Source organism: Xenopus laevis, chromosome 7L (assembly GCF_017654675.1).
Source record: "Xenopus laevis strain J_2021 chromosome 7L, Xenopus_laevis_v10.1, whole genome shotgun sequence".
Classification (NCBI taxonomy): Eukaryota; Metazoa; Chordata; class Amphibia; order Anura; family Pipidae; genus Xenopus; species Xenopus laevis.
The window spans coordinates 15,774,725-15,789,668 of NC_054383.1; the positions used below are offsets into that span (position 1 = coordinate 15,774,725).

At 38.0% G+C, this 14,944-nt stretch overlaps 1 protein-coding gene across 4 annotated transcripts in view; it reads right to left on the bottom strand.

Annotated features, from left to right (window-relative positions):
- The window catches only part of LOC108696108 (leucine-rich repeat-containing protein 27), a 31,830-nt gene extending 17,364 nt beyond the window's left edge, over positions 1-14,466 (bottom strand). Inside the window, exons 1-5 of one of the 4 annotated variants that reach the window (XM_018225160.2) lie at positions 14,379-14,466; positions 11,436-11,687; positions 9,914-10,044; positions 8,773-8,831; positions 4,499-4,648 (exon numbers count right to left, since the gene is read on the bottom strand). In XM_018225160.2, the coding sequence (XP_018080649.1) occupies positions 4,499-4,648; positions 8,773-8,831; positions 9,914-10,044; positions 11,436-11,627 (532 nt within the window). In that variant the 5' untranslated portion in view covers positions 11,628-11,687; positions 14,379-14,466. Of the gene's footprint in view, positions 1-4,498; positions 4,649-8,772; positions 8,832-9,913; positions 10,045-11,435; positions 11,688-11,942; positions 12,097-13,175; positions 13,740-13,851; positions 13,990-14,378 lie in introns of those variants that run through there. The other 3 variants (XM_018225161.2, XM_018225158.2, XM_018225159.2) reach the window with 3 other exon arrangements.
- Positions 14,467-14,944: the final 478 nt, after the last annotated feature.

Sequence of the window (14,944 nt, forward strand, 5' to 3'; positions counted from 1 at the left end):
GGAAAGGCCATCTCCCATAGACTCCATTATAATCAAATAATCCAGATTTTTAAAAATGATTCCCTTTTTCTCTGTAATAATAAAACAGTACCTTGTACTTGATCCCAACTAAGATATAATTAATCTTCATTGGAGGCAAAAGCAGCCTATTGGGTTTAATGTTTACATGGTTTTCTAGTAGACTTAAGGTATGAAGATCCAAATTACAGAAAGATCTGTTATCCGGAAACACCAGGTCCCGAGCATTTTGGATTATATATAGATGATAGATTGATAGATATAGATAGATAGAAATAGATGATAGGTAGAATGATATAGATAACAAATACATAGATAAATAAATAGATAGATAGAATTATATAGGTAGATAGATGATAGCTAAATAGATAGGATGCTATAGATGATAACATAGATAAAGATAGAAAGAATGATATAGATGATAGATATATAGATATCAGTGGTGTAACTAGATGTTACTGGGCCCCACAGCAAATTATTTTTCAGGCCCCCAAAATGTCTAGAGATTGACATATTTTACCAACATTTATTGAAATTGTATACGAATTAGGGCCTCATGGGGCCCCTATACCTCCTGGGGCCCCCCCCAGCAGCCGCAGGGTCTGCTTCCTCTATAGTTACGCCCCTGATAGATATATAGAATGATAGACAGAAAGACAGATGATAGATGGATAGATAGAATAATATAAATAGATATAGCTCTATACCCACGAACCACCATCAATCAGTAAAGTATTAACTGCAGAAAAGAAGCAATTCCTCTAATAATGGCAATATCTTCTTTCCTTTAGTGTCTATTATTCTTATTTTATACAGCACCCACACATTCTCCAGCACTTTACAGAGATTATACATCAATCATATCAGTCTCTGCCCCAGAGGAGTTTACACTGTAATATATACACATATGTATAGGCCAATATGAAAACATAGATATAGATTGATATGAATTGATACATTTATAGTGGATAGGCAGATATAAATAACTATGAAACAGAAGATAACTATATAGCAGGTAGATTGCTAGATAAATAGATACAACTGCTCGCTGTCTGGTGAAAGTGATAGGGCACAGAATGTCACACAGATGAAGGAATCCGCCCTTCATTGCTTCCCGTACCACAGGTAGAGGATCCGTTATCTGTAAACCCGTTATCCAGAAAACTCAGCATTACAGAAAAGCCATCTCCCATAGACTTAATTTTATCCATATAATTAAAATTTTTAAAAATGATTTCCCTTTTCTCTGTGATAATAAAATGGTATCTTGTATTTGATCCAAACTAAGATATAATTAATCCTTATTTTAGACGAAACAATCCTATTGGGTTTAAATCATTTTTATGTGCACTTTTTAAAACTGTGTACAGAGAAGAAGTTGGGTCAAAATAAGCATAAAAGTATGTTTTTTTTTTCACTTAAAGGGGTTGCTCACCGTCCAACACTTTTTTTTAGTTCAGTTGTTCAGTTCAGTTTAATGTTTTTATGTCTCTGGTGTTTGAGTCTGGCAGCTCAGTAATTCAGGTGCAGATTCTGAACTGTTACATTTTTGCAACATTTAGTTGATCCATTTCTCAGCAGCATCTCTGGAGTATTAGCAACTATTGTATCAATTCTAACAGCTGCCTTTAAAGGGGAACTCCGATTTCCAAACCAAAATTTGATAATGAGGCCCACATAACACAGAAACCCCTAATATACCCATCACAGTTACCGGTTCTTCAAAAAGTATAAATAAATGCCATTTTCTATGCTGAGATTAACAGTTCTTACCTTTCTGTATCATTTGAAATCCTGGCAGGGAAGGAGGGACTAAAAAACTAATGTTACAAATTGTAACAACTTCTCCACAGCTTACAGACAGCATGCAGGAACTACATAACCCACAATGCATTGCACTGGGATGTTCCTTTCCTTATTAAAATCACGTGTGCAGGGAATTGTGGGGTTTGGAGAATGCAGGCTGAGGACAGATGGCTGTTGATCAGGGTCAGACTGGCCCACCGGGGGAAAATCCCGGTGGGCCCCAGCTTCCTCCCTCTGTTGTGGTGACAAGACAGTAAAAGGAAAAATGACAAACTATCGCTTTGAACCAGCGGCGATCCTTGCCTTTTCGCCACTTGAAGCGGCCTTCCTTTGCCGCCTAACCTCTCCTCACAGCGCTCACCTTTGCACTAGAAGAGCTGAATTCCCAGGTTGAAAACCGGAAATTCGTCTCTTAGTTACCAGGAGTGACATTTTTGCCGCATCTGGCAACCAGCGGGGCGCTGCCACCTGACGCGAGTGGCTCAACTCGCCCCATTGGTGTTTCCCCCCCTGCTTTGAACTGCATACTTGTCTGATTAAAGTTTTGGGCTGTATGGAAAGATTCAGGCTAGTCCGATCACTCTGCGCTGTTAAAAATGTTATTAAACATGGTTTCAGCAACAGACCGGAGAGTGAAAGTAGGAATATGCGGCGGGGGAGGTGGGGTTCAGACCTGGACTGGCAATCTGTGGGTTCTGGCAAATGCCAGAGGGGCTGCTGTAAGTTGCCATAGACAGGCACTATTTATTGGGCTGGTGGGGTGCTGTTTGGGCCTCTGTGTAGCTGAAATGCCAGGGCCTATTTTGAATCTCAGTCCAGACCTGGTGGGGTTAGAAGGTGCTTCAGATAAGGAGCGGCAGCAGAAGGAAGCACGTTAACGGAACCTGCATTGAGTTTAGTAGAGAAGAGAGACTTCACTAGTAAGGAAAACAAAATGTACAAGAAGTTAAAATTGCAGAGGGAGAAGAAAAGGGTAACAGAATTGCAGAAGGAAAGGGGAAGCAAGGTAATGCAGGTACTGGGAGTTTTACTGAATTGAATGTGAGCATCTGTGTGGCAATTAGATTAGTTAATTAGTTAGATAGCTGGAGGAAGCCTGTGCAGCTGACCCTTTCTATAGCACTGATTGTTAACTCTTTACTAACTTCTGCAGGGCTGCAGCTCTTATGTTTCAGTTATCCCCACCAGTATTCATCATTTTTTTCCTGAATGAAAAAGTTTGTAAAAAAGTGTATATTTAAAAACTAATTTTAAATCATGTTTACTTTTCAAAAAGCTTAAGTTATGTTTTTGTGGAGTTCCCCTTTAATGAAACTCTGTTCAGCAGGGACAAAGATAAGACATTGATCAACTAAATTTATTAATTTAGAACAGGTTCAGTGACCCCCCCCCCCTTCCCAGAGCTTCTTTAGAAGGTAAAAAATGATACTATATTAGAAAGGTCATAGAAAATAGAAAGTAATTGGAAAAAGTCTTTATTTCTGGTGAACCTTCTGAAACCAACTGAACTGAAAAAAATTGTTGGAAGGTGAACAACCCCTTGAAAATTAGTTGTAAGCACCATACACAGAATTTGTGTTTGCACAGCTTAGAGGGAACACAGAGATCCAGAGTGGAACATCTGGTACCTGAACACCTACTTCCTCAAGAAAGCTAGTGTATTGTTTATTAGTTATGTACAGGTAAATAGCTTTCCTTATGTTGGCCTTACATATTAACATGTTCATCTTCTACACATATGGTAGTGAATGATTGACAGGCAGAGGAAGATTAATACAAAGGACAAACCCTTATCAGATGTATCATAAAACTTGCATTGCTTTGGTGTCAGTAGCAATACTCTGTGAGCCAGTGCAATAAGTAGTTTTATAAAAAAAAAAAAAACAAGAAATCGATTTGTCAAGGGTCGAATTAAAAATTTGAATTGGAATTTTTTTATGGTTAAAACTGTCAAATTCGACTAGGGAGCTATTCAAAGTTGATTCGAGTTTTAAAAAAAATTAATTTTCGAGATTTATCATACTCTGGGCCTTTAAGAACTCTAATTCGACTATTCGCCACCTAAAACCTACCAAATTGCTGTTTAAGTCAATGGGAGAGGTCCAGGGATCAATTTGGAGATATGTGCAGCAAAAAAACTCGAATTGAGCTTGATCAATTTCGATTCGAATTTTCAAGGTCGTTCCCATTTGTCCGAGGTTAAAAAATTTGATTAATAATAAAGTTTGATTGGTCGAATTTAGAATTTATGGGAGTTTTGGGGAGTTTTAAAAAAACTCACATAAAATTCGAAATTCGACCTTTGATAATTGTGTCTCCCAGTGTGAAGCCTAATGATAAATAGGATACATATAAATTAGTAACATAGTAAGTTAGGTTGAAAAAAGACACGTCCATCAAGTTCAACCTTTTAACTTTTTTTAACCTGACTAACTGCAGTTGATCCAGAGGAAGGCAAAAAACCCCATCTGAAGCCTCTCCAATTTGCCTCAGAGGGGGAAAAAATTCCTTCCTGACTCCAAAATGGCAATCGGACTAGTCCCTGAATTGTTTTAGTGTTGCGCAGAGTACGGTTTCATTGCCGGGAGGAGTTTTGTGGTCTCAATAGAGAACAGTGGTGACCTGCATAAAGTTGTATTACATACAAAGACAATACAGTGCAGCCATACTGTACCTGCCTCAGCTGCTTCAGAGCACAGGATTCCTCTTCTTGCTTGTCGCAAAAATGATAAAATCGATTCAAGTCCTTTGTGTACAACATCTTCGGGAGGAAACTCAAGAGGACAGTTTCTTAGATTTAACGCTTTCAATGTAGGCAGATCACCTGATTTAATACAGAAATTCAGTGTGTTTTTTTAGTGCCTATAAAGCAGTACAGGTACATGTATTTAGCAGTAAATTCTTCATACTTTTACTTCATTCATATTTAAAGGAGAACTAATGCTTAACTAAAGCAGTAGGCAGAAAAGTTTCACATGATGTTTTGGGCTTCAAGGCAACCACAGCCTTTTAACAGTAAAGATCTGTGTCTCCAAAGATGCCCCAGTAGCTCCCCATCTTCTTTTCTGCTGATTCACTGCACATGCTCTGTGCTGCTGTCACTTACTGAGCTTAGGGATCCACTCACAATATACAGTACACATAGAAATGTCACAATATAAGGCTGATAAGTTATTAATACAGATAATTACTACATGGCAGCACAGAAACCAGTGCAATTAGCATCAGAATTTAATAATCAGCCCTGTAGCATCAGCTTATATTACAGACCAACCTCATTTTCTTAGGAATCGTCATTTTTAGTGACGATTCCTAAGCTTAGCTTCTCAACAGCTGCTCAGAGCCCACTGAGCATGTGAGTGTCACAGATACTTTCCAAGATGGTGACCCCCTGTGACAAGTTTGAAGTCCTGGATCATTGCTGCTATTGACAAGCTGAAACTTTAGGCTGGTGCAATAAGTTCAGGATGTAGAATATGCCTTTTTGTACCATATTCATTTTTTTGTGTTTAGTTTTCCTTTAAGCTCTTGTTCACCTTACAATAAAGTTGTAGTATAATGTAGGCAGAAATATTCTTAGGCTATTTGAAATGTTAAAATTTTCAGATTTCTGTTGTTTTTGAAATATCGTGGGCTTGGTATTTCAATTGGTAAAACCTAGAGATGGCAGCTGATGTCCTTGCTGTGCTATTCTGGGTTTTATTAAAGGACCAAAAACAGCAAACATTTTCTAAAAAAAATTCTCCAATTTGCCTCATTTATTGCTTAATAAAGACTTAGCGACTTTAGGTTTAATATGTGTTGTTGTCTTTTTTTTCGTAGCATACTAACAAATTTTTTTGCTGTTACTGGTCCTTTAACAGTTATGGCAAACAAGGCAGTATTGGAGGTCCACTGTAGTGCGGCTCATGAGAGGAGAGGGAGGTCTCTGGAGGGGACCTGCGTTATATAAATAGGTGTACTTGTCCTTTAACAAGAAGGAATGCTTCCTCCAGTTCACTGATAAAAAAAAAAAAAGCTTTGAATTGTGAATATTATGGGTATATATGAGTAATCAGCAGTAATCTTGTGCAATTTCATTGCCTTGTACAGCACAGTGTAATTTTGTTTGGATTTTGAGAAGGAAAGCTAAAGGGGCTTGAGTCATTACACCCCATTGAAAGCAAGTTCCGTGTTATATAACTCACTCGTAGCCTTTCAAACTGCTGCAAAGTAACCGCTCAGCCTTCCCAAAACAAAGAGCAGACAATATTGTAACACAGTCACAGTATGAATGAGATGCAGATAAGCAGCCATTAGTGAGGTTGTGTACACTCGACTACAATTGCCACAATGCATTACCAAACATTCATGCTCAGCAGCACTGAAAAATGGCTGCAATTAATCTTAACAACCTACAGCAAGTAGGGAGAATGCAGCCGTCAACAGTCACCTCTCAGCAAATGGACTTGGCATGCATCTTTGAGTGTCTTAATTGGGATTATAAAAGTGTTTGAAAGAGTTCTATAATGGTACCTACTGTTACAAGGGGTTGGAGCCTACCATTAGATTACTTACGTTTATGGTGAGCAACTAGAAGGGTGAGAAAAATCGATTTTAAAGAAAATGTACAGCATTTTTAAGATATTTTGACTAATTGTATGTATGTATGTATGTATGTATGTATGTATGTATGTATGTATGTATCCATCCATCTTTTTTATATAGCACTACATAATAAGGTTAACTTAAATGTCTTTTTTTCAACCTCAACTACTATATCAGGGTCTTGATAAAGGTCTTGGGTGGAGACAGAAACATTCGCCTAAAATAACTTTTGAACTGTAACAAACAAAGGAATATTTTTATTTTATGAAAAGAGTTCCTGGTGGGCACCTGTTCTTCATGGAATTATTTGAATACGGCACATGGGGGTAAATTGTGGAGTGCAGGTAAGACTTTTGGGGGCAGATTTATCACGGGTCGAAGTGAAAATCAGAAGTAAAAAAAATTTGAATTTCGAGCTATTTTTGTGTACTTCAATTAGGGAATAGTCCAAATTCAATTTGAAAAAAAATGTGTGAAAATTCGAATATCGAAATTTATCATGTACTGTCTCTTTAAAACTTTGACCATTCACCATCTAAAACCTGCTGAATTGCTGTTTTAGCCTATGGGAGACCTCCTAGAACCCATATGTTTTTTTTTTTTTAAATACTTTTGAACGAATTCGATCTTACTTCGATTTTGAACAATCTAATACAGCTTATTTAATTGCAAAAAAATAAACTTCGATGTTTTAAAAACATTTCAGTTGGTGTTTTTTTATTCGAATTTCAAAGTTATGGGAGTTCAAATATACTCCCATTACTTCGAAATTTGACCCTTGGTGTTTGTACACATTATATATATTTATAATACAGAAAAGCTATGAATATCTTGTAAATTATATCCTTATAAACGGTGAGTTCTGATGTCATCAGTTATAAACGGTGAGTTCTGATGTCATTTCTGTCATATGACTCACTGGAACTTGTGTATTATAATAAATAAAGTACCCCCAGTTGCAAAATATGAGGATATTAGAAGTTACCTCGGAGTTCCATGACCTGTATAAAAACACTTGGCCTTCAGCCTCGTGTTTTTATATGGTCATGAAACTCCTCGGTAACTTATAATAACCTTATATTTTACAAGAGGGGGTACTTTATTCACTATATTATTTAGGAAATAGAAGTCTAATTTGTATTGTTGCCCTGCTGTATGATGAAATTTTCACCAATCATACACTGACCACAGAGGTTAGTAAACAAACATACAAATTTCAGGCATCAGGTTTGATTAAGTCATCCATTAATTATGATAAAAATAGCCTTTACCCAAAATGCCAAGCTGCACTGGATATGATAAATGTCATTAAACCCCTAATTAATCATTTATGTAACAAAATTATATCAGTGCTCAACTGTTTGGAGAATATCGCCATGGGGAAATATATCAGGTAGATTATATTAAAAGGGAAATATATCTGGCAGATTATATTTAAGGGGAACTATATCAAGTAGATTATATTAAAGGGGCAATATATCAGGTATATTATATTTAAGGGAACTATATCAAGTAGATTATATTAAAGGAAAACTATACCCCCAAAACAATGTAGGTCTCTATTAAAAGATACTGAGTAAAATAGCTCATGTGTAAAACCCTGCTTCATGTAAATTAACCATTATCATAATAATATACTTTTTTAGTAGTATGTGCCATTGGGTAATCATAAATAGAAAATTGCCATTTTAAAAAATAAGGGCCGTCCCCTGAGATCATAAGATTCACTTTGCACACATACAAACCACATGTAAGGTCACATGAGCCAATTAACAGACAGAGTTCTGCCTTTTGCTTCCTCACTTCTTCCTGTTACAGTTAGTGTTGTAGTATTTCTGGTCAGGTGATCTCTGAGGCAGCACAGATAGAGTCACGAAATGGTGGTTCAAGGCAAGAGATGTAAAAGGGCAATATTTATGTAAATATATATTCCAGTTTGGTAAGATTCTTTAATATGTCATTCAATTTGATATAAACTATCTGTTGCTTAAGTATTCATTTTGGGGGTATGGTTTTCCTTTAAAGGGGAAATATATCAGGTAGATTATATTTAAGGGGAAATATATCAGATAGAATGTATTAAAGGGGAAATATAGGCAAAATAGTTTAAACATTACTCACAAATACTGTGTGAGCACTATACAGCACACAGAGGCAGATTATACTGATAGACAATATATCCTCTTCACAATAAAAAGTATGCCTCCACAGAAACATTACTCATTCATGATTTATACTGACTGGATCACACCAACGCTTCCACTATAAAATCCCTCTGCATAATTCTCAATGTTTAGTGTAATTGAAAGAACGTTTCTATGGAAAAAGGGTAATTGGCAGTCATTTATTGCACTTACTTACCAAGTTCAACAGGAAGAGCCTTTAATGGATTACCCTCCAAAAGTAGGTACTTCAGTTGCCTTTCCAAAAGAAGAAACAATAATATAATCAATTTGCTTTCACACACAATGCTTTATGATACCATCATCGTATAATGCTAGTCATTTTAATATATTAAAGATATTAGTTGAGTGGCGGAAGAATAATGGGTGCATAAGCTTAGAACTATGCATGCATGTCACATTATAACTATTGCTTAGAATGGGAATGGACCTTGAGATGGAAAAAAGGAGGAGGATGAAATAATTATTTGTTTGCTTTACTGCACACAGGCCACTAGCTTCTGTCTCATGGCTTTATATGTCCAGCCCACATGCACTCCACAATATATACTTCACTTAGCTTTGTTGAGAACTTTCTTTTCTACCTACCAGCTTTCAGCTATTTTTAAAGGAATTTTTCAGCATGAAAATAAAAACTGGCTAAACAGATAGCCCACAAAATAAAAAATGTTTCTAATATAGTTAATTAGCCAAAAATGTAATGTATAAAGGCTGGAGTGACATAATAGCCAGAACACTACTTCCTATTTAAAGGTGTGGTTCACCTTTGAGTTAACTTTTAGTATGATGTAGGCAGTGATATTCTGAGGCAATTTTCGATTGTTTTTCATATTTATTATTTGTGATTTTTGAGTTATTTAGCTTTTACTCAACAGCTCTCCAGATTGCTAGTCAAGCAGTCTGGTTGCTAGGGTCCAAATTAACCTAGCATCCATGCACTGATTTGAATAAGAGACTGTAAAATTAATTGGGGAAGATCTGAATAAAAAGAAGCAATAACAATAAATATGTAGCATTACAGAGCATTTGTTTTTAGATGGCGTCAGTGACCCCCTTTTAAAAGATGGAAACAGTCAGAAGAAAAAGGCAAATAATTAAAAAACTATAAAAATAAATAATGAAGACCAATTGAAAATTTGCTTAGAATTGGCCATTCTATAATATAATAAAAGCTAACTGAAAGGTGAACCACCCCTTTAAGACGCTGCATAGAATTCCCTCCATACCCTCTAATAATGTAAATTTGAAAAGCAGTGGATTTTCTGGAAACAGACATTATCTATTTAAATCGATATCACTTTAATAGTGTAGCTCTGTACCTGTGTTCTCCGATGGTAGCAGGCAAACTTGTGATCTGGTTATACCGAAGATCTAACCAAATTAAACATGGCAGTTTTATAAAAAGGTTCTCAGGAACCGAGGAGAGTGCATTCCATTCTAAATGGATATTCTATAAAGAAAAGAAATATAAACAGGTTAAATAAAAATTATTTTGCAAGAAAGCAATGCATTTATCTAGTTTTAACTAAAGAAACTGTTTTTATATTTATCAAACTGCATTTCTTGCAAGGCAATGGAACACAACCAAATGGAGCAAATATATCCAGTAACAGTGATATAATGAAAGCATTGCTTTGGCTAAAACCACACACTGCCCATTTATTTTTACGCTGCAGAGGATTTATCCATTACACTGATGAAGGTACATTATGCTCTAATCTACTATGGAAAAAGGCACTGGGCCTTATTTACCAACTAATGGGTACTCTTTGCCCCATGGCTTGCACTGTGATGCCAGAATTGAGCACAAAGATTTGCAGCTGACTCTAATTTTAAAGTTTTTTTACACCTCAAATGAACTCACAACTCCAATGGTATCTTAAGGAAAAAACACAAATGGAAAAGACTCGAACCAGCAAGTTCAGGGTTAACAACCTGAAAACTAGAACTGATAAGAGTTCTCCATAAAAAAAAACACGAATTGATCGAATTGTCATGCAAATCCCTCCGAAAAAACTCATGAAGATGAACATGAAGGCTATTAACATCTTTAAATGGTTCAAGAGACCTCTGCCATGGACTCCTACATGACCTTGACAGGTTTTAGATGGTGTATTTTCAGATGTGAGCTACTTCCAGGGTTGGGGAATAATAAATCTCGAAAGATTTGATTTTTTTTTTTTTAACAATTTAGTTTTTCTGAACTTGAAAAAATAGATTTGTTGACCAAAAAAATAACCTTGAAATCTTGGTCCTTAATAAATCTGTCCCTAAATGTATCTAAAGGTTTCTGTAAGAAAGTTTAAAAACTGTGAATATTAATATTATTTCAAGGTAAACTAATTTCCTAGACCAAGGTATTCTTATTTAGTTTGCTTAAGTTCTTAGGGCTGCTGAACTGCTTCCAAAATACAGCAGCCCTATGCATCATAATAAATTAGGGATGCACCGAATCCAGGATTCGGTTTGGGATTCAGCCTTTTTCAGCAGGATTCGGATTCGGCCAAATCCTTCTGCCCGGCCGAACCCGAATTCTAATTTGCACATGCAAATGAGGGGCTGGGAGGGAAAAAGCGCGACTTTTTGTCAGAGACCAAGGAAGTAAAAAATGTTTTCCCCTTCCCACCCCTAATTAACATATGCAAATTAGGGTTTGGATTCGGTTCGGTATTCGGCCGAATCTTTCACGGAGGATTCGGGGATTCGGCCGAAACCAAAATAGTGGATTCGGTGCATCCCTATAATAAATGCTTCCACTCCCACCTTAAGGTTTTAATCTACTATCAGGGATAGACTTTATCGTAATAAAACACACAACTGAAGCATCATTCATCAACTTACCTGTATGAAAGGGGTGTCTTTATATAGATCTTCATGGAGATGACAAAGTTTTCTCTTACTGAGGTCCAGTGTATTAGATAAAGCAGAAGACGGTAAACTATAAGGGTTTTCTGGTTGCTCAGAATTCTTTATAACATCAGTTTGGCTGTCGATGACTTTGATTTTATTGGTGTTTACTGCTTTGCAAAGCATGTCTTCTATTTGATGTTTACTCAATAATGTCTGAGTCAGGTGCTATAAACAGAGTAATTCCTAGAAACCAAAGAACAATAAAAGACATTGTTTTACTTTAGAATAAATTATTCAAGAATCAGAAATGAGCCTATTAAATGGGTTGTTCATCTTTGAATTATGTTTTAGTATTGTTTAGAGAGTGATATTCTGAGACAATTTGCAACTGGTGTTTGTTTTTTATTATTTGTGGGTTTTAAGTTAATTACACAAAAAATGATTTACAAAAAAAAGGGCATTCAGTGTCGAACATAGTGTAAATTGGGGTAGACTTACCCAAATCAATGGGGGGTTCAGGTGCTCAAGCCACAGACTTTCAGCTCAGGGAGGCAAAGAAATGCAAATAGCAAAGAAATGCTGGCACATTCTGAACCACACTCCACAAGTTGATGCAGTAAAAAAATAAGTAGGGTAAACAAACATTACAACATGTGATCATATTTAAATTAAAAAGAACCAATCACCACCTTGTATTCACCTGCCAATTAGAAGAAGGGGCAGTAGTTGGAAACGGAACAATCAAACACATGTTTAGAAAGACCAATCCAAAACATGATTATATATATAGATAGATAGATAGATAGATAGATAGATAGATAGATAGATAGATAGATAGATAGATAGATAGATAGATAGATAGATATGTATACATTGTTAGATATACCCTATTTATTATCATGTTTTGGATTGGCCTTTCTAAACATGTGTCTGATTGGTCCGTTTCCAACTACTGCCCCTTCTTCTAATTGGGAGGTGAATACATGGTGGTGATTGGTTCTTTTTCATTTAAATATGACCACATGTTGTAATGTTTGTTTAGCCTATGATTAAGTGCCTCTAAGGCACGAAACACGTAAGGCTTTTGTTGTGATGGTTTTTTGCATAAATAAATACTATTTTACTGCATCAACCTGTGGATGTGGTCCGGAATGTGCCAGCCTTTTTTCTATTTGCTTTTGAGTTAACTAGCTTTTTATTCACCAGCTCTGCAGTTGGCAATTTCAGCAATTCGGTTGCTAGGGTCCATATTACCCTAGCAACCATGCATTGATTTGAATAAGAGACTGGAATATGAATAGGAGAGGCCTGGATAGATAAATGAGTAATAAAAAGTAGCAATAACAATTCATGTGTCGCCTTACAGAGCATTTGTTCTTTAAGATGGGGTCAGTGACCGCCATTTGAGAACTGGAAAGAGTCAGAAGAACAAGTCTCATGATTGCTTAGAATTAGCCAAAGGTAAACCAACCCTTTAAATAATATTTAGGTGTGTGTTGCCGCTAAGGGAAAAAAGAGGGAGAATCTGGTTACATATGAATAAGATCATGTAATAAGCAGTGACTATTATCACAGATGTATTTTGCTTGTGTAAATGGAGAAGTCTGACATGCTAATAATACAAGACTATATAGTTTGCTATGAAGGTGACCTCCTCCTCCTCTTCTCTACGTCCTGCTCCAGCTGGGCACTGCTTTATACTGGTACATGAGTTTAGAGCACACGATATACCTTGTAGGGCGCTGCTCGCCCTCTTTTTAGTGCCAAGACAAACAGTCTGTCCATTCCAACCGGGCTCCCTCCAAGTCGGCTTTTCTGCCTTCCACACAGCGCTACTCCATCGCATCCTACAGGCACAACAACGCGTTGCTAAGGCAACCGACAGGCTGTTACAGGTTCCCGCAGGGCCCAAACTCTCAGAAAAGCGGAACGCTGGTGCCTCAGTCTTGTTTGTCAGGGGAAATACATGTAGGAACCCTGAAGCACTTTGCCCTCAGCAGGGTTCACTGTAAATACAGCAGGTTTTTCTTTGTTGTGGGAAAGAGCCCGGCCCCTTGATACAATCATCCTTCAGAAATGGAGAATATTCTCAGTGTAGGACGATGATTTCAGGCTTTTGCCAATAGAATGGTGTGGGATTGTGCTATGTGGGTAAAAAGGGCTCTGAAACGAACATAAAATAGTGGAGACAAAAAGAGTTGGTGGTAATTTCTGGTATAGGCCATCATGACCCAGGCTAGGGCTCCCACCTCAGAGTCTCACCCCCTGTAATACCAGCCACATTATAGTCAGCCCACAGCTTGTATTAGCAAATCTGCAACAGGCTTTTAATTGATAATTAGCCACGTGGGCTGTGAATTCAACTATGTGGCTGTTTATTAGGGCTCTTACACACGGGCTGTTTTACCTGCTCTCTCCTGCGTTACGATTTCTTCTGTTCAGCCGCAGTGGAGCACAGGAGTAGACGCACTCGGGGTCAGACTGGGTCGGCAGGTAGGGTTGCCATCTGGCCAGTATTTTGCTTGCCTGGCCGATAAATATGATGGTTGATCCCAATGTTATTAATAGGGAAAAAAGATAAATATATAGGAAGGCCGGTATTTTTCTCCAGAAAAGGTGGCAACCCTAGCGGCAGGAAGCCGGGAAAAAACCCGGTGGGCCCCATTGACCCAGACCTGCTCCCTGCAACTGCCTCTCCTTACCTCCTTGACACTGACACCGATTGAAAGAGATGCACATGCACGCGCTAGAGTGAGAGGTGAGCGCACAGGAGGAGTGCAGAGACTAAGGTTGCCACCCGGCGGTATTTTACCGGCCTAGCCAGTAAAACACCTGCCAAGGCTGGGGCCGGTATTACAAATTTACCGGCAATGTAGCTGCGGGTAAATTTGTAATACACCTAACAAAAGCCCGTGGCCTGGCCTGCCCACCCACCTTTTTTGCCGGCTTCTTGTTGATTGCAGTGCTGAGGCTCCGCCCCCTTGATATCACGATCCTCCCCAGCCAATCACATGCCGTGTCCCCACCCCTTTTGCTGTCATGGCCCGCCCCTTTAAAGTCGCGACCTGCCCCTTTGTTTCCACCCCTCCACCAGCCGGTGGAACTTTTATTAAAAGGTGGCAACCCTAGCAGAGACTGAGGACTTTACGACTGGGGGGGGGGATGGTGTGGGGGGCCCCTGGGGGCCCCCAGTCCGACACTGCACGCACTCAATTATTGTCAATGGGGCTGTACTCACACAGACTGATGTATGCGCCGCATTCATAAAATTAAAGCCATAGGAAGCATGAATTCTTTGAATAAAGGGGCAAGCTTACCGCTTTCCACTGTGGGTCTGGGTGCTCATGCCCCAGACTTTCAGCAAAGGAGAGCAACATACAAAACTTGAATAGCAGCAGGCACCACTCCAGAACGCCAAAATCAATCAGCCAGTAGAATCCAGGAGCCCAAATTTTAAGTAGTACAAAAAGTCTTTATTTTTGCACCGCACGCAGGTGAAA